Consider the following 18860-nt stretch of genomic DNA (forward strand, 5'->3'; position numbering starts at 1 on the left):
TTTCTCCTCCAACATGCTTTGACTGTATTGCTTACACTCCCAGGTTTGAGTTAAACACAATTTCTGCTTTCATTTGGCTTTGTATCTGCCTACGACAAAGGGAGAAAACTCAACAGAAGTTTTACGTGGTTTGTCTCTTGTTGGCTGTTTAATGACGTTTCGGCTCAGTGATCTGTGCAGTGAAGCCAGTGATTCGGTAAGGTGCCGTTAGGTCGCGGGAAGCGCTGTGCCTGTGGCAATCTGTCACTTGGCACTGCTGTTTCCGGAGTGAGCCAGAGTCTGAAGAATTTGTTAAGTCGTGTACTTGTAAGCTCTTGTCGAAGTACCTTCCCTCAGTAAAATCAGATACGAGCTAGGCTGGAGGAATTGAACTGTTTCTCAAGATTTCTGATCTAAACGGTCTATGTAAGCTATCTTGGCATTTGACTTTGCAAAATGGCTTGTCCTCCTCATTTTTTGGTAAATGTTTGACTTCCTGACGTCTTCATTTTCAGAGGCTGCAATTTGGGTTTGATCTCTGCCCAAGACCACTGTTTAAATGAAGGGCCTTGAATTACTGAAATGGCAGGAGGAAAGCATTTTATATTCTCTTTAGGCGTGTGTTCAATTGAACTTGTATCAGATTTTAAATGGAATCATCTTGACGCAAATGAGGCAACCCTCTCAAGTATGTGCAATTCGCTGCTGGCAGAAATAGCCATGGTACGTTTGGGGGGGTTGGAGGGGGGGTTTAGGTGCTAGAACTAATAGCAGCCTTCTATCATACTGGATCTCTTAATCTGTGTTGCCTCTTCAGCTTCTCTGATCTTTAGCAAAGATTTTTTTTTTTACTTCAGAAGGGCTTGGTTGTGTTTGTTACCTCATTCTCACGAACTCATTTTTCCGAACTAGCGGTCTTTGATGTGGGGTAACTGTTCTACAACCCAACTGCCTGGTTGCCTACAGCTGAGCTGGATAACCTGGTGGATGTCTGGTCTTGCGGACACTGGCCTGTAAGAGTGGGTTTACTCTGCATTTTAAACGTTTTCATCACGGATTGTTTCGGGGGGTATGGATGGCTAGCCTGCTTGGCCTGGCTCTTACATGGGACTCGGCAAACTCCAGTCACCTAATAAGTTTTTTGAAGGCTCAGAATAGTCCTTTAGAAACTAAAACTTCCTCTCTAAAGATAAACAGATCCAGAATTTAAGATACGCAGGTTTTAACCCTTAATCATCATTCTTCCATATTACAGCAGGTGCCCAGACTTGCAGACTGTTTGCTACACGGGGTTTGGTGTTTTCACCCAAAATTCCCCTCACAACAGGAGAGCTTTCTAGCACCAAGTTTAACAGGGATGTATTCCTGTGAGAAGCTTCTGCTTTGGACAGACTGGTGTTGCCATGCCGAAGGAGGAGCTCCTAAAAGACTGTATTTAATTCTGGCTGGTCCGTGAACAGGTGAGCGCAGGATGGGCAGATGCCCTTGTCAAGAAGTGTATATTAACTCAAGGTTAATGATCGAGAATGAGTTGTATGTGTGGGAATGGAGAGAGAGGTAGCTGTAATCGTTCCTCCATGTCGGGCATTATTTGGTGCTTTGAATCAATTCGAGGCAGCTGTCTCGGGGCCAACTTATAGGCAGTATAGCTGCCAGCTTCTCCTCCGAAGCCCTGGTAAGCTAGTTTTGGTAGTGCTTGGGGAAGAGTTATGATGTGTGAGGTGGCAACAAGTTGGAGGCACTTGAGTCCTATGGACCCTCACGCAAGCGAGAAGAACGTGAGCTCCTCCAACACTTTATGCCAGTGCTTTTTCTCCCCCCTACCCCCGTGGCAAAGCTTGCCTGCTCATGACTTTTTATCCTTGAAGCTGCAGAACTCCACTCTGCGTGTGCTGTGCTGAGACCTGCAGCCAGTTTAGAAGGCTGCAATCAATTTGTCAGGTCATGTTAGCTACAGGCTGAGCTGCTAAGCCTTACTGCAGGCCTGGAAATTCAAGTAGGCAAGTAAAAGAGAGGACCCTGGAGGACTGGCTATGCCTGAGCTTGTTGCCCAAGCAGGGAAGTTATTCCAGATCCTGCACAGCTCTGCTGAGATCTGATTGTCTTGCAGAAGTCTGGGATGATGCTGCTACGAGGTCAGCGTGTCAGCTCTGTCTTGGGAAGGAGATGGGGAGAAAGGAGACTTGCGTGGAGATGGTCAGACTCTCAAGCTTTCATCACGAAGGGGGGTTCTCCCCGACCGGCACCAGGCTAAATGCAGTGGGCACCAGCTAGGGGTGAGCGTTCATCTTCCGAACTGGCATCAGGAGTGGCAGCGGGGTTCTCGGCATCCAAAATCTCCATGTCCATTATGATTTGCCTAATGCCCTGTTGTGAAACGAAGATGGAGCCAGGAGGAATGAAAAGCAAACCAGAAACCCCGCTTCCAGCCAGAGCTGGAGCACGGGCTCGGCGCTGCCTTCCCCATCGCCTCCAGCTTGCGTGCCCGGGCAGCAGCACGCTCCTTGCTTTCCTATCTCTGTTGGGTTTTGTATCCTGGTAACATCGCTCCTGTTAGGTGCAGAAAAGTCCCCGCGGTCCTCTGCGCTGCTGTGAGGGCTGTAGCTCTGGGAAGCATGAACAAAACTCACCCCCAGGTACAGTCCTTCTCTTCGGAAAAATCTTAGTGCAGCTGTTTCCTACAGTACATATGCTCTTGATAACGTTGTTTGTCTGACCTCTTTATCACTGGTTTCTGTGAGATTTCGAGTCGTTTCTATTTAACCTAATTTGATACAAAAGGAAAGTATTGCTATAAAGCGCTGGACTTGCATTAGTGTTTGTTTTACAAATGGGTAACTAAGATTTAAAAGCTGATCTCATTGATGGCTTTGTGAATTAAATCTGGGCCACGTTTCCACCGAGACAATTTTTGCTTGTATGTGAAAATAAAGGAATACGTTATATATTCCTGAGTAAGATGGTATGAGAACTAGAAAGGCATACCTTGGGTGGTTACTGCGTGCTGCTCCTGTGAACAGTCTTTTATTCCTTTCCTTCTAGGGAAATGGTGACGTAGCTACTTTTGATTCAACAAAGTCCTCTGAAGAAAGAGGTAACGAATAAAATGCAGAGCTTACCATTTTTATTATTAAAGTATAAATCAATTGCAACTATCTCTGTAATGTAAAATACAACCAGTATTTATGGTCTGTTGAGACTGATTTTTCCCGCCCCCTCCCTCCTCCTGTGTAGTGAAATATCCTGACTATAAAATTAATAAACTTAAGCTGGTCTTTGTTGGCCTGGAGTTGGCAGTCTCTATAGTAGCCTGAGAGGTAATCCTTGTCCGTCACAGAAAGGCTCCTAATGAACTTGCTATAGGCTTTCTATATGTTTTAATAGCCAAACTTCAGCAAGTTTTGTCCATATTAAGAAGGAGGAGGTGAGATCAAACAGAATCAATAGCAAACCTGTAGATCAGGTTGCAACAACATTTCGTCACTGCCATTATTTTATACTCGTGTCTATTTGCAACTGTTGCGCTTTCTGGTCAAAGGTGGTGTCTTGTAGTCACAGACGTGCTGTCATTCACCACTTTTCTTTTAAGCTGAAATGTTCTGCGTTTGATTCCCGCTCAAGCCTGACGGAGGGGGTGGTTACTGCAGCCGGGAGCCCTTTGCCGTTGAGCGAAGGCCGTGCCTTCACTTGCGTTTGTACAACACAACAACTAAGTAAATATGAAGCACAGCTAAGACAAATTCTAACTTTTCCATCAAAGCTCTTTCAGTTCAGAAATACCAAAATCCAATTATACGCGCAGGGTTGTCTTAAGTGACCGGTTACGTGTTTCTCGGATGATCACGTTAATTTTTTTTTCTGTTGGTCTGGAAATACAAAGGAATGCAAGGAAACACCACGTTGGTTTAGAGGCAAAGCACTGGTGCTGCAGAGAGCTGAGACGAGGGCAGCTGATCGGCGTTGCTCTTACGTGCGCTGCGGTGTTGCAATGACTGCGGGTTTGGCCTTTACCTTCCGGATTTGGTTTGATTTACGTTCGTGACTTTCTGAAAGTTGGAGTCCCTGGAAAGTCGCTGCCATTTGTACCCTGGAGCTGTCTTTGGGGAGGGAAAGGGCTGCTCTTCGGCCAGTTCTCACCATTTTGAGCTGATAATTCAGCCTCCTTCTATGGGAGCATTAAAGTCCTGGTTGGGGCAGAAAGCCCAAAGTGCTGTAAAATGAAATTTTACCTCTTGAGGAGTGCTGTGGGCTCCGGGAGGGCACCTTTCCCAGCCTTACACTGACCTGCCCTGTGTTTCGGCTGCTCCTGCCATGAAAAGGGCATTGCTGTCCCACGGGGTCAGGCAGGAGCTTGGCCTTCTCCACCCTTCTGCATCCGAGTGCGTTGGGTGAGCTCCGATGGGTTTGTGCCGTTCGGCCTGCAACGGCGACACGGGCTCTTCCACACTGCAAGCAGTGAAATTCCCTATGAGGAGGTGTTTTAACATTGGAGTTTGGCTATTAAAACTCAGCTATCCCCCCCTAAACCCCAGCAGCCCCCTGCCAATCCCTTACGCAGAGCCCCTGAAACATCACCCTCGTGGGTCCGTGCCGTTCCCCTCCGAAACACCTCGACCCCTCTCAGCCCTGCCAGACCCTTCCCCAGCCTCTCACCTCTCGCTCTTGCCTCCCAGCAGCCTGGTGCCAGCCACGCAGCGCCCGCGCGGGCTGCACGCGGAGACGCGCCTGCATCTCTGCCGCGGCACTGCTGGTCCTCGCCGCCGCCGTGGGCTTGGCGGTGGCGCTGGGACTCCGGCCACGTGTGCCAGGTTGGTATCCCAAGAGTTGTTATTTTTTTGGTAAGGGAGGCAGAAAATGACGTTGCGTGAGAAGAGCCTTCATGTCCGTCGCCGTGCGTGAAGTGGTGCTTCCCGGGACAGACCGGGAGGAAGGAAAGGGACCGGCTGTGCCAGCCTTGCACAGCCCGAGTCGCCACCAGCCGTTCCTCGGCTCCGGTGTCCTGCTCCACAGGCTGCGGTAACTGCGAGTGGCACAGTCACGCTTCAGACTACTGGTATAGTTTTCAGACTCTGCCATGAACCTACCAGAAATTAATCCTGACCCCTGGTTATTTCCAGAACAACAAATGAATTTCGGAAATCTCCCTTTCTTCCCCTTGATCTGTTCCTCATACCATGAAAATGTTAGAAAATAAAGTATTTCTTGCTTTCCTTTCAGTGAACCGCTTCTGTGCAGCCTCCAATAACCGGACAGGCTTCTTGTGCGACGACAGAGCGACCTGTGTCCCGGCCAGCCAGGTCTGTGATGGAGTCGGCAACTGCAGGAAGGGAGAGGATGAGCAGGAGGAACTCTGTGGTGAGCGATTTTATTGTGACCGTCCTCCCCGCGCTGGTCTTCCCGTTGTGAGACAGAGCAGCCGGTGTCCCTCATCCTGCTCCGTGCTTCTGGACACATAGGAGAGCAGATAAGCTTGGTAGATCCTTTGTAGGGCAGATGCAGAGAGATGGTGCTGCCCAAAACCCAGCGGGAGTGCCAGGAATCAAAGACTCCAAGCTCCTCTGATCTTTCTTGGTTTTTTTTTTTAAACCATAATGCTATTTTCCTCCATTGGTTAAGCTGCATGCCTACATGGTTAATTTATTGTCCGGTTAGCCTGGAAAAAAACTCATTAAAGCTTGGGACACCCAGCCTCTGCTTCTGGCTCAGCCACGAGCATCCCTTTCCCTCTCGAACCGCAGCTTCCCCGTCTGCGGCCCTGACACCGCGTGGGGAAGGAACCGACCAACCCCCCACGACAGCAGCCTTTGGTAGCTGCCGTCCCTGTTTCAGACGGCGTGTCCGTGCCCGGTGGAGTTGAGCACGTGTCCTGTCTGTCCGCCCTTGCAGGTGACTTGCCCCGCAGCCTTCCGGGATACCTGGTTTTCCGCTGCAGTAACCCTTCGTACTGGGTCTATGCCGATCACAGGTGTGATGGGATGAACGACTGCGGAGACTGCTCTGACGAGATGGGGAGCTGTAAGTCTCTTTTCTGGCTACTGTCGGGCAAGAGGTCTTTTCTGCTGATGGATTGAAATAGGCTGTACAGGTGTGGTGCTCACTGATGCTGCTGGAAATGCCGGGAGGCTGGCATCCACCTCTAAAACACAAAATAGCTGGGGTAGGACGTGAGTATGAACCGTGCGGGCTCCATCCCATCAGCTGCCAAGGGCTCTGTGTCAAAGCCTGCTGGCAGCCACGAGGGGAAAGGCTCCGCGCTTTGCTCCCATCCCCAGAAGTTTCTCCTCCTCTGCGGCTTGCGGTTTCATGGCGATGCATCGCTGTAGGCAGCAGCGATCGTTCAAATTGGCCTTTGGTTGGTGGTCAGGACATGGGTATGTCTCTGAGCTGGGAGGACTGAGTGTGCCTCAGCAGCTTCAAAGCCATCTAGATCCTTCTCTCGCTAAAATGAGCAGCAGGTTTGTTCCTAAGTGACCTCCGTGGTTTTGAAGCTCAGGCGAGACCTGCCTGTATCAGCAGCTTTCTCTAGAGTAGCCCGCTAAAAAAATAAATTACATCTAGTCGTTCCTCTCAGGATGGCATGTCTGCCACAAAGGTCATCGCAATGTCACGCTCCCTGGTTGTCTCCCACAAGTAGCATCAAGCGAGTGTCCTCTTTGGTGAGTTCACAGACTCAGGGTCGTCACCAGTAGCTTTTCAGTAGCTGCCAGGGATGAAGGGGTAGCTACCCATGTAAAGAAAGGAGATAAGGGGCCAGTGCAGCAAAAGCATTTCTGTTCCCTGTTTTCCATCCCTCCCAGTGGCCGCCTGCCCCCGGTGCGGGTCGGAGTGGTGGAGCTGCAGCCCTGTGCTCTACGAGTACTGCTCCTGCGTCCCCAGGAGGCTGTGCCGGGACGGCGTCCAGCACTGCCTCAGCTGGTCCGATGAGTACATCTGCAGACCGTGAAGTCTTGGCACCCAGCAGGGTTGGAGACTGCAGGGTGCTTCCTGCATCGTCACCTTTAAACCTTGGTGTCCTCGTGCTCTGCCACCCTCTTGGGAAGCTCCAACCCCAGCAAGCTCTCAGCAGCAGCGCTCTGACCGGCATGCGGTGACAGAACAGGGATGAAGTGCTGCGCTTCTAGCTTACGGCAGCCCATGCTGCAGGCTGTGGGACACCTTCACGGGTTCTCCTGTCGTCCTTTCTACCTGGGCAGAGCACCATCTTGCAGCATTGCCTCGATAGCTCGATGGGTTGTGTGCAGGCTGGAGACTGTTTACCAGCTGCTGCCAACACAGATGCCCATGTCTGGCCAACTCTGGGCAAGGGACTTCTCCTTGGAGTCTCCTATGGACATGCTGGTGCCTTTGCAGGCAGCCAGATGAAGGTACATTGAGGACTACCCTAAAGAGCAGGAGCTGAGTGAGGTGAGCCTTTCTAGCCCTTGGGTTAGCATTTCCCTCCGACACGTCTTCACGCTCCTGATCCTCATGGGCAGGAGGAGAAGCCTGTGTTTGTGTTCAGAGCACGTCTGCAGATGGTTTCAGCTGCAGCTTTGAAGGTTCTTGCATTGATACTCTCAGGATGCTTCCTCAGGAACCCGGCGCTGAAGGTGACACGCTGGGGAGCTGCTGCTCAGGCCAGCCCCCACGCTCTTCTCAAGCCATGAAGGCCAATGTGGAGAGCGTAATGGCAAGGAAAACTGAAATGAGGAGGTTTCAGGGTTTGGGGGGATAAACCACTGTGTCCCTGTGACTGCATAGCTGTCCCTGCAGGGCAGGGGCAGGGAACCAGCGCGTATATGAGATGTGCTTCTCTCGGGGCTGTGCAGTTTTGGAGCAGCAGCTCAGCAGGTTGAGAACAGCCGTGGGGCTGGGATGAGTTTGCACTGAAGTTGGCAATGAAAGGAGAAAAAAAAGTCGCAGCCTTGGAGCAGAGAGCAGCAGAAAACCAAGCGCCGCAGCTGCTCCCGGGGCGGTGTGGGATGACACGGGATCTGTTCGTTGCTCGTTCCGTTCCTCTGCCAGCAGAGCAGGATCAGTCAGCCAAACCTTCAAAGCAGTCCTCAGGATATAGATATGGACGTGTCACTGAAATTTAAGAAAGATGTGGTCTTTCTCTGCTCCTTTGAAAATCTCATCTGTGTCTAAAACATCGTCTCTGAGGAAAAACCCACATTTACAGCGAGTCCCCTTACTTTTCTAGGCTCAAAATAAACATCAGGCAGTATTCTTCTCACCACCATCCCAGGTCATAGATCTTTAAAAATAAAACCCTGTTCGCATATTTCTTCTCTGTCCTGCGATCTGCAACTCAGCATGTCACCATGACTGGTATCAACGGTGAATGTTTCTTCTAATCTGTAGCTGGGATACAGCTGTAGATCTGCAAGATCTTTTAAAAATAGCTTTCCTGTATTCTGACTCATACTTCACCTGGAATGAGATGGCAAAACTCTGCATAATGGAACCGGTACTACGGGAAACTTTTAAAGCCGCATTGAATAACCTGTCCTCTCCACGCCTGGCTAGGATGGACGACTTGCTTTCTCCATGCCTGTAGAACATTACCGCATTCAGTGCTGCAGCTCAGAAGAGAGGTTGCAAGTTTTCTAGGTAGACATTTCTGACTTGCAAGCTTCCAGCCTCAGTCAAAGCCTGAAATAGAGATACACATTTTTACTGGAGAGTGACAGACAGCTAACGCTTCAACAAGGCTGAGTTGGGGTTGGTACCTAAAGCCTGGTTTATGGTAGTTGCTGTTGTTCCTCTTGTTACCCCAAAGTCTCGCAGCATGTCGAGCTCAAGGAGGGGTGATTCAGCGGCGGCGCTACCGGCAGCCTCTCTCTCCCGGGGAAGAAGAGCTCCTTTCCGATTCAGGCGGTGTTCAGCCACAGACTGTTTGCCTGTTCTTGGCTTGGAAGTGGGAGGATGCGCAACAAGCTCGCTGCATTGGGAGGGTGCAGGCGGGCTACAACTGCTGCATGCTTCTACGGGGCAGCGGTCAAAGAAAGGTGGGAGAGAAGGGGAAGAAGAATCTCGTCCCTCGTGTTGGGAATTATATATGGATAACAGAACAACTGTAGTTGGTAAGGATTGAACTAATCAGCTGTTAAAAAAATACAGAAACCTTCACCCTCGGCATAGGGCCCAGCCAATATGATTGGTAAAAAAAAAAATTTGCTCTGGATCAAAGATGTTGGGACAGCCATGACTTTCTGGAGCCTCCAATGTTTGCTGGAGGATGCTGGTTAGGCTGACCCATATGACAACCGCTGTATTCTCCCAGTCCAATCTTTGTTGATCATTGCCACAGCTCACCCCTGCCAAGTTGTAAGATGCTCTCGAGGGCGAAGAGGAGAGGGTCTGGGCACGCAACCTGTGAGCATGGGGAGTCGGACGTTTGTGCTTGCTGTGTGGAAGGCTGCGTCTCCACTGCAGCAGAGGTCAAGTGGTGGCTTGCCTTGGCTGGATGGGGACAATGTTGGGATCTGGGAATTCTTACTTTATCGTGAGACATGATAAAGAAGGCAAATGTCTGGCTTAAGGCAGAAACGATTCTTGTGCCACCTTCTCTTTCCTTCAGCAGGAGCGTGAGGAAACGGAGGCAGGCTTAGGGGGCATAGAGGATATCTCTGGCTGCAAAGAGGAAACCAAATGCACTCTCCTCTCCTAAGAAGCTTTGTAATTGAGCTGAACCACAAAGAAATGGGGTCAGCAATGTGATCTCTGCATCTAAGATAGCCAGTAAAGGTTTACTGGTGTCAGAGGAGCTGACCAATCTGGTATCTGCAGGATAGAGCCCCAGGGCTTCTCTCCGACTGATGTCCCTGTATTGGTTCCTGGTGGGTGCTCCGGGGAGGCCAGAGCTGTGATTAATGGCCTCAAGTTAGAAGAAGAGAGGAACTGGGGACTCACCCTGCTTTGGATTTACACCTGTGAAGAGACTAGCCAAGAGGGACACGGAAGCAGCAGTCCATGGGCAGCAAGACTCAGAAGCCAGCCCGGAGACAGCCAGGGACGCGGCGGGCAGTTTAAGCAGGCACTTGGCTGAGCCTGTCTTTTAGGGGGAGTCTCCTGCAGTTTTCTTACTTACTGCCTTGTTCCTGGCCGGCAGAGGCTGTGTGCCTTACAGAGAGCAATTAACAGAGATTAGTGGGTTGAGGACATAGTGGTAAGTGTGCCTAAGTCTTCCTAGGATAAAATTTACACGATGGTATAAAAGAGGAAGTCTGCTGGTCAGAAAGAAACCTAAGGAAAGGAATAATTGTACCAGGGATGGAGAACGTAAGAAACACAGTGCTCTACAACACCTCTTTTCAAAAGGAAAGATGCACTGTATTATTTTACCAACAAGCCTGTGACCTGGGCAGACCGTTCATGTCAAATCACGATGTGCCTGTTTTCTGGCTCAAGCCATCAGCTCCCAGCTGCTTTACCGATGTGAAATGGAGTATACGATTCTCCGAGACGTGCATCTCTCCACGGTCGGATTAGCAGGTCTCCACAGTTGTGGAAGGGCTAGCAAAAGAAATCCGTGGTGGCTGTTGAACCAGAAGCCAGCTGCAGGAGGAGGATTATACTTGAGTGCCACGGTCATCTTCCCCCTGTTGAGATGCTGTTTTGTGAAGCCTCCGTTTGTGCCATTATTTTTCTCAGCAGAGGGCTGATATAGTCGTCAGTGGAAGCTATTAATAGCCTTGAGTTTCTGGGAAAAAATGTAGGGCTTGAACGTAAGTATGCTTGTGTTGTTTGTGTATAGTCCTTTTTTTTGAGTAAAATTCAGCAATAAAACAACAGAGAAAGGGGTTTAGCTCTTTATGCATTTTTGAAGCGAGGTTTCTTTTCTTGGCCTCTTCATGATTTCCAAGGACGTGTTGCTTTTCTTGTCGCTGAATTATGGCAAACAACTGTGTAGAAGGAAGCTATCCTCTAAATAAGCAATAGTAGAGAAAACCTGTAGTAAATTCTTGGCCTTATAGACCTAAGAGCACAATGATGGTCGCAGTGCCCAACCCACAGGCACTGTGCACCTCAGCCAGTTTTGATAGAAACACTCAGGGCAGGAATTCAATGATAAACACACCTGCAGCATTACGGCTCTACTCCTGGCTTCAGACAGACCAACGCAGAATGAGTCTGAGTATCTAGGTTTTTTACAGCAAATAGGTGTAATTCTGTGAACACTTCCCTGAATGTTTTTAGATGGGGAAGTACAGTCAGTATATTGCAGGCATGCAGTATGAGAATAGGTTTTAAACCACAGAACGCGCTCAAATGCAGTGAATTTGCTTGTAAGGGAGAATGTATTACAACTGCAGAGTCTAATCTCTACAGTAACCCAGTTTCAGCTTTCATTTCCTGGGCTAAAATGAGAGAGATAGGGGACTTCTGTTCTACTCTGGATTTCTGCAAGAACTGCTACCGAGGGGTTACTGTCTCTCTGTCTCCCTCCCCTGGGGCCTGTGCTTATCCTCTTTGCTTCCTCCCTTTGCCAGAGCTCTACCAGCGCAGCCTGGTGCTTACAGGCTGAGGTTTATGTTCTACCAGCGCTATTAAAGTCCCAGGGCACTTGACAAGCAGAGTGCAGCTTCATTTCAGATGAGCTGCAGTGATTAGTCTTCTGCCCCTCAGGAGGCGAGAGAGGAGAAGGGATAGGACCAGCTATTTTTGTGAATGATATCTATGTCAGAAGAATTAGTTAAGGATGACAACAAAAACTTTATTTGAAAAAATTATTATGTATTGAAAATATACAGTAGTATCACCAACCTTCTCCTTGCCTCTATTCCTCCCCAAGCATAGGTTACCCACAAGCGTATCACAGCAACCAGATTTAACAATACTGGTCTCCTTTGTTACTCCCTCCCAGTATGTCTAAATTCTGCCATCAGCAAGAAAACAACAAACAAAAGACCCACTTTTTTCTGACTCAGTAGGTATTTAACAAATCCCAGTCCTCCACAGTGAGGCACAGATGCTTCTGTTTGGAAGTCCTTCCTCTCTCTTGTTCAGCCAAAGCTCTTTTTTTATTGTTCTTTAATTCATGGCTGCCTGCAACCTCCTTTTTCAAAGGTAAATGGCAATTTTGAACTTTTTCCTTATAAAACTGCAAGTTTCCAGATGCTTTTGTTTCTGTCTCCACCAGCTTACATTTGACTACTTCCTCTATCCTGTGTGTCTTGCCATCTACAGAAAAAAAAAAAAAATCAAGTTTAGATTTTGGGAAAAACAGAATTATGCTGTAAAATGCATACTTGTGTTACAAATTGTTTTGGCCAAGCCAATCTGGAATCCCGACTGCTTTGCTGAAATGTGCATAGGGAAAAAGAACATTTATATTTTGAACTTAGAATTTTAGGGAGAAAACTCAGTTGTTATATGTTGCCCTAAGCATGCTGCCATGCTGTACTTTAAGAGTTATCCAGCCGTCTAACAAATGAAAAAACGCAAACACATTGTAATGCAGTTACACAAATGGCTAAAATTGCACTCCTGAGGTGCTATTTGTACTAAAAAAAAAAAAGTATGAAAATATTCCTTGTAGAAAAGAAAACAAATAAACTATGTGGTCTCTATGCAGTTACGTACAGAAGTGCAGAGCTGCTGTTCTGGATCTCAAGTTGTCTTGTGGCTTGATGGCCTCCATAACTGCCTGCTCCCACTGCAGAACTGTCTGAAATAACATTTGAAGGAGTTAAAATGTTTCTTGTAAAATTTACAGAAATATCACTGGTAACAACTCTATCCCTTATTTTTTCCTATTCAGTGATTTAATACTCCACAAGGACAATTTCTAGAGAGTAAAACAGACTTAAAACCCCATACCTGTTCTGCCCATCCCTCTGTTTTGCAGTTACTATGATCAAATTCTTTCAGAGGCACTTTTGAGTGAACCAGGCCTATCTGCATTTGGATCCGCTTAATGACGGCATTAACGTCCTAGTGAAAAGGGAAATAAAGTAGTCAGAGGGGAAGAGCATTCGATTACGCTTGTCCAGTAAACTTAGACAGATGCTTTTTTTACCTTGAGACCTGTCCCAGAAATGTCCAAACAACTCAATTTCTTAAAAGAAAGAAGGTATCCAATTCCCACATCTGTGATTTTAGGGTTACCTGTAAGGTCAAGTAAAGTTAACTAAGTTGCAAGATGTGGAGAAAAATGATCAGAATACCAAGAAACTATTTATTCCAAAAGCTAATATTGGAACAAGGGGGCTTTGGCCTTTTTTTGGTGTATGCTTCATGTTTTGAAAGTGAGTCAAAACTGACTTTTTCCCTCTAATGATCAAAATACAAGTATTTACAATACCAATTCTCAAACTATTAAAAATATTTATGTAAGTAGCAAGTGGCTGAGACTACAGGTATGACCTGTGCCTTCTGGAAAGTTGTTGGTGAAATTTGGGGTTGAGTACTTGGCTCATGGGAATCATCAAATTAATTGTATTCCTTCAATATTAAGGAGGATAAATTCTTTATCAGAAAGGATACAGGTTGCTTCTAATATTAAACGATGAAGTACTTACAAGACAAGTCTAATACCAAAAGATTCTCAAGTCCCTTTTTCAATACTCGTACTGGTGCTGTCATTCTGCGAAGGCCTGCATCTGATAAAGAGTTGTCTTTCAGGAGAAGTCGTTTTACACTGGGAGGAGAGATACAAACGCATAGTTTATAGTCATTATTTCAGACAGTTTTACAAAATGTCCTAAAACTCTGTGTCGGAAGGCCGGGGTCTTCCTGTGCCAACCCTTCAGTCTACTTTGTTAATGTTAGTAAAAAGTAGCAAGAAAGAAGCCTGGGTTAGTAGGACTAACAAATATCTTTATAGTGCCTCTGCTAGCTCAACAGAAGCGCTTCCTTGACCAGCTATTCCCAGAGCTCCACTGAGAGACCGATCCTAGAGCACAAGCATTTGCTAAGAGACAATAAGGTTCTTTATACACTGAAGTTATTTAAACCAAGGCTGCCAATCGCAACTCCACTTGAAACTAAAAAGAGAAAAATACTTGGCAAAATGGGAGAGGACAGATTTAGTAAGAGGTATGGCAATGATTTTAAGAAAGCAATGAGGTGTTATAACATAGATGAACAAAACACAGGGAAAAACATAACATTAACACATTCTCTAGAGCACTTCAAGACAAAACCTTGATGCAAAATGCACCAAAATCTTATAGTAACATAATATCCCCTAATTAGCAGTCATCCTGCCTATTGATTTCCAAAATTTTCTACTTTTCAATCTTCAGTATCAAACAAAATTACAAAATTTATTTTTTGAAATGTTAATTAACTAAATATTCAACCTACTGCTTGCAAAAATCTTCATCTGGAACACTGGTTTGGTTGAAAATTTGGCTGATAAAATTCCCTCTTAAAAAAGGAAATAAAAGTGTAAAACTGTTCCAAAGCTTAAGATGCAGTTTTTACCTGGGCAATGGAAATTATAAAAAGTTGATTTCAAAACATGAGACAGTAAATTATCTTGCACATTTGTAGGACCTTTTACGATTCAGTATGTGCTTTAGATCATGTGCTTTGTGTACAATAAATTCTGTATTTTGTTTACCTCAAGAACGGGTTTTATGAACAACCAAAATCTTCAGACTTACACATACGAAAGCTTCCTTTAAAGTCACAGCCTGATTCTTTGAACTGCTTAGTGATAGGAAAAGAAAGTGTCATTTTTAGCTATGTGTCAAGAAATTGGTACCTTGATAGAGCCTCTTTGGTGAGGTGTTCCAGCAGTTCATGTTCATCCCCAAGTTTACAACAGGAGAGATCCAAACATGTCAGCTCCCGGAATGACTTAATTTCTTCTAACTTTTCAGAGATAACCAGGTATCTGCAAAGAGAAAAAAAACCCAAAAAGCTCTCATAGGACCCTATGAGACATAGGACCTAGGAGACATATGAGACATAGGTCCTATGAGACATATGAGCCCTATGAGACATAGGACCTATGAGGTCCTATGTCCTCAAGTGTCACAAGCATAATGCAGTTGTTTCTTGTAAGTACCTATGTGAAAACTGACAGAAATTAGCCAGCTGTCCTAAGTACCTTTTTGTGTGCAGTCTGCACACAACACATCCGAGTTCCCAGTCTTCTCCTTGAACAAATGTCATGGTTTTGCTTTGATTCAAAATATTGGACTAACAATTAAGACTACAACTTCCAAACGTTGCAATTAGGGTCTTCTTTACAGGTTATTATTGTATTATTTCAGAATAATGCAAAATATATATTCCAGTTTACCATAAATCAGCTTCACAAGCTGTTCTTCCTCAGTATCTAGGAAGCGTATAGACAAACCCACGTTCATCCAGGTTTAAAATCTACTTCAAATGTATCAGGGTCGCTTGTCAAATGGCAAAATTTTACTTTTTATATACATACATAAAATACTTCACTAGAGATAAAAGTCCTACAGGACACCTGCAGGATTCCAACTAGAGCTGTGACTACACCCCAGGCAGTAGTTACTCAGTGGGTTATTTTTTTAGCTGTATTGGTTCCCTGATCTGATTCATTCCGCAGCCATGCAAACATCTGTGCTGGAACTATTCAGTAGGAGGTTTAGAGATCGGAACAAACCGCTGAAGAATGGCATGCACGAATATGCAGTAATAAGCACGTAGCAGTCACTACCTCACCAATCTCCCTTGTGTTTACTTCTTATTCTCCCCGTGGTAAGACAAGCCCCAAATTCACTAATCTCTCCTGAATTTACATTATATTCCCCATGGCAAGACAAACCCCAAGGTCAGCATCTTCACTGCTAGAATGAGGGGTGCTTACTAATTTGATCCCTCAAGGAACACCTCTTTGGCCATGCAAATAAGGGGACCTTAATACCCTCCCACTGCAAGTACACCTATCAAACTACCCCACCACATCCCTTTGCCATGCAACTCAGCTATGTGGAAGGCAGTACGTATAGTCAGACCGCAAGCCAATTCTTGAGAGATATTACTAGCTCAGGGGGTTGTGAGGAGAAGAGTGGGCTCTTTTAGAAATAAGATTCATCAGAAAATGCCTTAATATCTTACTTCCTGGATTTCAAAGACTCGGTACTTAACTCAGCTTTCTGTAATGTCAAACAATGCCAGGGGTAACTTAATTTCTGAATTAAGCCCATAAAACTATCTGTATTAGAGATAAAAAGGGAGTAGGTTTAAAGGATAAAACAAAGGATAATTGATCTCTGCTGAAGCATTCCTACTGTGCTCAAAACACCCTGGGCACTTCAGATGAATATGCCTGGACTTTTGATTTTAAACTGGATAAACCATCCCTTTTTCAAGTGTACAGATAGAAGATAGACTGGTTATATTACTGGGAAAGACTTCAGTAGGAGCAAGGCTTTAAAAACATAATCCAGTTTTAAGCTTGTTAAGACTCTCTTTTAGTGAAAGACAATGTGGACATTGAGAAGATGGAAAAACTGGTGCTGGACTCTCATCAGAACCTCATTAAAGCACGTTCAATATGGTGATGGGAACCACAATAAACTAAGGTAAAACCTGCCTGACTTCAAAGCCGGTAACTTACCTACAAGATGTATCTTCTTCTCAGGCCCCAAAATGAAATAGGATAGCAAGCTCATAGTAAATAAATGGTGTACTTTATCTGCACAGTCAGCTAAGTATATTGAAATGCTTATAAACAGCAATTACAAAAACATCCCATAAAGTACCTGAGAAGGCATTAAACACATAGATTGCTATAGAAATGCTGATTATTATTGTTAAAAAATAGTTGCAGGTTTAATCCTTCACATAAAATCCCCTGTTAGTTAACACGGATGTAGTCTGTTACCTGTATTATGATTTGTATCTTAGAATGAAACCGGCACCTGCACTTGTAGGAAAGGAATCATAGAATCACAGAATCATTCAGGTTGGAAAAGATCTTCAAGATCATTGAGTCCAACTGTTAGACTAGCATTGTCCAAGTCCACCGCTAAACCATGTCCCTAAGTGCCACATCTACACGTCTTTTAAATACCTCCAGGAAGGGTGACTCCACAACTTCCCTGGGCAGCCTGTTCCAATGCTTGACAACCCTTTCAGTGAAGAATTTTTTCCTAATATCCAATCTAAACCTCCCCTGGCACAACTTGAGGCCACCTCCTCTTGTCCTATCGCTTGTTACTTGGGTCAAAATGGGAATGGGAATGGGACAAAAGGAAGCAAGCAGCTGAGTGAGCCAAGGCTCAGGTAATTTCATTAAAATTAGGTGGTGTCATAAGGCCCAAGAGATTTTTTTTAAATTATTTTTGAGAGAAAATAATTTAAGGGAAACTTTAAGTGTGCTAGCAAAAAGCACTAGCAGACGACGAACACACTTACCTATTCCGCAAGCATAATGAACATAGCACCAAATTGCCATATGCTTCAGTAAACTTCTGTAGAGCTCTCAGTCCCGTTACTGGTTCTGTGAACTTTTGTCTTGCTTCTGCGGCTGAAAAGAGCTTTTCAGCAATCTGCTCTGGGAAACCAATCAACGAGTCAATGTGATCAACATTGTCAGAAATGTAACCCAGCACTAGGCTGAAGAGAGACTTGGCCGAGTACCGGAGGTTCCCCTCCTTAGTGTACGTGAAGATGAAATGATCAGTCCTCTGCCTCCTTGCCCTATCGTCCTCCCTGTTCATACAAAGCTCCACCGAAAATCCTCTGGAAAATAGCCTAAAAGGTCTTGTTTTGGGAGTGACATTCTGTATGCCGCTTGCACCCTGATTTACCACGTGCAGCTTCCCATTTTCACGCACATATATCGGCCCAGTATCCAAATGGCTTTCTGAGTGGAGACAGTAAGACATTCCCCTCGTCCAGTTCTGCAAAAACAAACCATAGACAGGTAAAGAACAGCCACAGAGGAAAACACTACTCAGGAAAGACCCCAGACCCTGGCAGCTCTCCTCAACGCCCCGAGCGCGCACAGTCACGTAACCCTGCAGCGCAAGGAAGGCCAGGCTGCGTTGAACAGGGGTGTGCGCTGTCTGCCATCAAACCGCAAACACCACTCAAGTGAGAACTGAACCCAGGGCTGGCAGAGAGGTGAAGAGCCTTTGCTCTGGCAGGGCCCTGCCACTCTGTGCCTGGTGCTGGTCAGTGGCCTGGGCTGGATCCCAGTCCCGCACAGGCACGGGCAGCGGGAGGGGGTCTGGGGCTGTGTGGGAAGCAGCCCCCACAGCTTGGCCTGGCTCTGCTGCAGGCAGGGGGGGAGGAGGAGGAGCGCAAATGGCCGACTGCAGCAGGGCAATGGAGCCTGCTGGAGAATCTCCCTCCCTGGGAGGGTGGGCAGGCTCCTGGTGCCCCTTCCCCAGCCTAGCCCAGCCGGTGCCGGGGGGCTCTGGTTTGTGAGGAGGGGTCCTGGCGGGGGCAGGAGGGCGCAGACCCTGCCATGGCCGCCGGCAGGGGAAGGACGGGATCCTGTCAGCTCCCACCCTGAGGGGCTGGGGGCTCAGGTCCTGCGGGCCGGGAGGAGATCGGGCCCTGCCTGAGGGGGGAAGGGGGTGCGGAAGGGATCGGGCGCTGCCCGGAGGAGGGGGGCCGAGAGGATCGGGTCCAGCCCTGATGGGGCGGGAGGGGAAGTCGGGCCCTGCCCGGGGGTTCCGTGAAGGGATCGGGCCCTGCCCGGGGGTGAGCGCGCCGTGATGGGAAGCAGCCCCGAGGGGCGCAAGGGGAAGGGTCCCCGCCCCGCCCGGCCCCCGGTCCGCCCCGGCCGGCAGGCGTGGGGCAGGGAGGCGAGCGCCCCGCCGGGGCCGCCGGCCCGGCCCCCACCTACCTGCCCCGGGAGGGGCCGCCCCGACGCGCCGTCAGCCGGGCCGCGGCTCGGCGCTCCCGCCGCCCATCCCGCAGCGCCCGCGGGCGGCGGGCGGAGCCGCGCCGGG

General features: G+C 47.3%; 2 protein-coding genes across 2 annotated transcripts; one reads left to right on the forward strand and one right to left on the reverse strand.

The window, feature by feature from the left end:
• Positions 1 to 4546: 4546 nt before the first annotated feature.
• LDLRAD1 (low density lipoprotein receptor class A domain containing 1) lies at positions 4547 to 10755 on the forward strand (the record flags this gene model as incomplete). The annotated part of the gene is made up of 4 exons (XM_075156992.1): positions 4547 to 4787; positions 5197 to 5334; positions 5866 to 5994; positions 6777 to 10755. Coding segments are annotated over 4 exons (654 nt in total), but the record flags the coding sequence as incomplete, so codon positions are not given.
• A 901-nt stretch (positions 10756 to 11656) lies between these two features.
• Positions 11657 to 18852, reverse strand: LRRC42 (leucine rich repeat containing 42). The gene is made up of 8 exons (XM_075155718.1): positions 18755 to 18852; positions 17314 to 17801; positions 14675 to 14806; positions 13485 to 13603; positions 12983 to 13071; positions 12784 to 12897; positions 12547 to 12631; positions 11657 to 12144 (listed from the first exon to the last, which is right to left on the reverse strand). The coding sequence occupies exons 2-8, from the start codon at positions 17784 to 17786 to the stop codon at positions 11888 to 11890; spliced, it is 1269 nt and encodes a 422-aa protein (XP_075011819.1). The 5' UTR covers positions 17787 to 17801; positions 18755 to 18852; the 3' UTR covers positions 11657 to 11887.
• Between the last annotated feature and the right edge of the window lie 8 nt (positions 18853 to 18860).

Source organism: Calonectris borealis, chromosome 8, assembly GCF_964195595.1.
Source record: "Calonectris borealis chromosome 8, bCalBor7.hap1.2, whole genome shotgun sequence".
NCBI classification, from domain to species: Eukaryota; Metazoa; Chordata; class Aves; order Procellariiformes; family Procellariidae; genus Calonectris; species Calonectris borealis.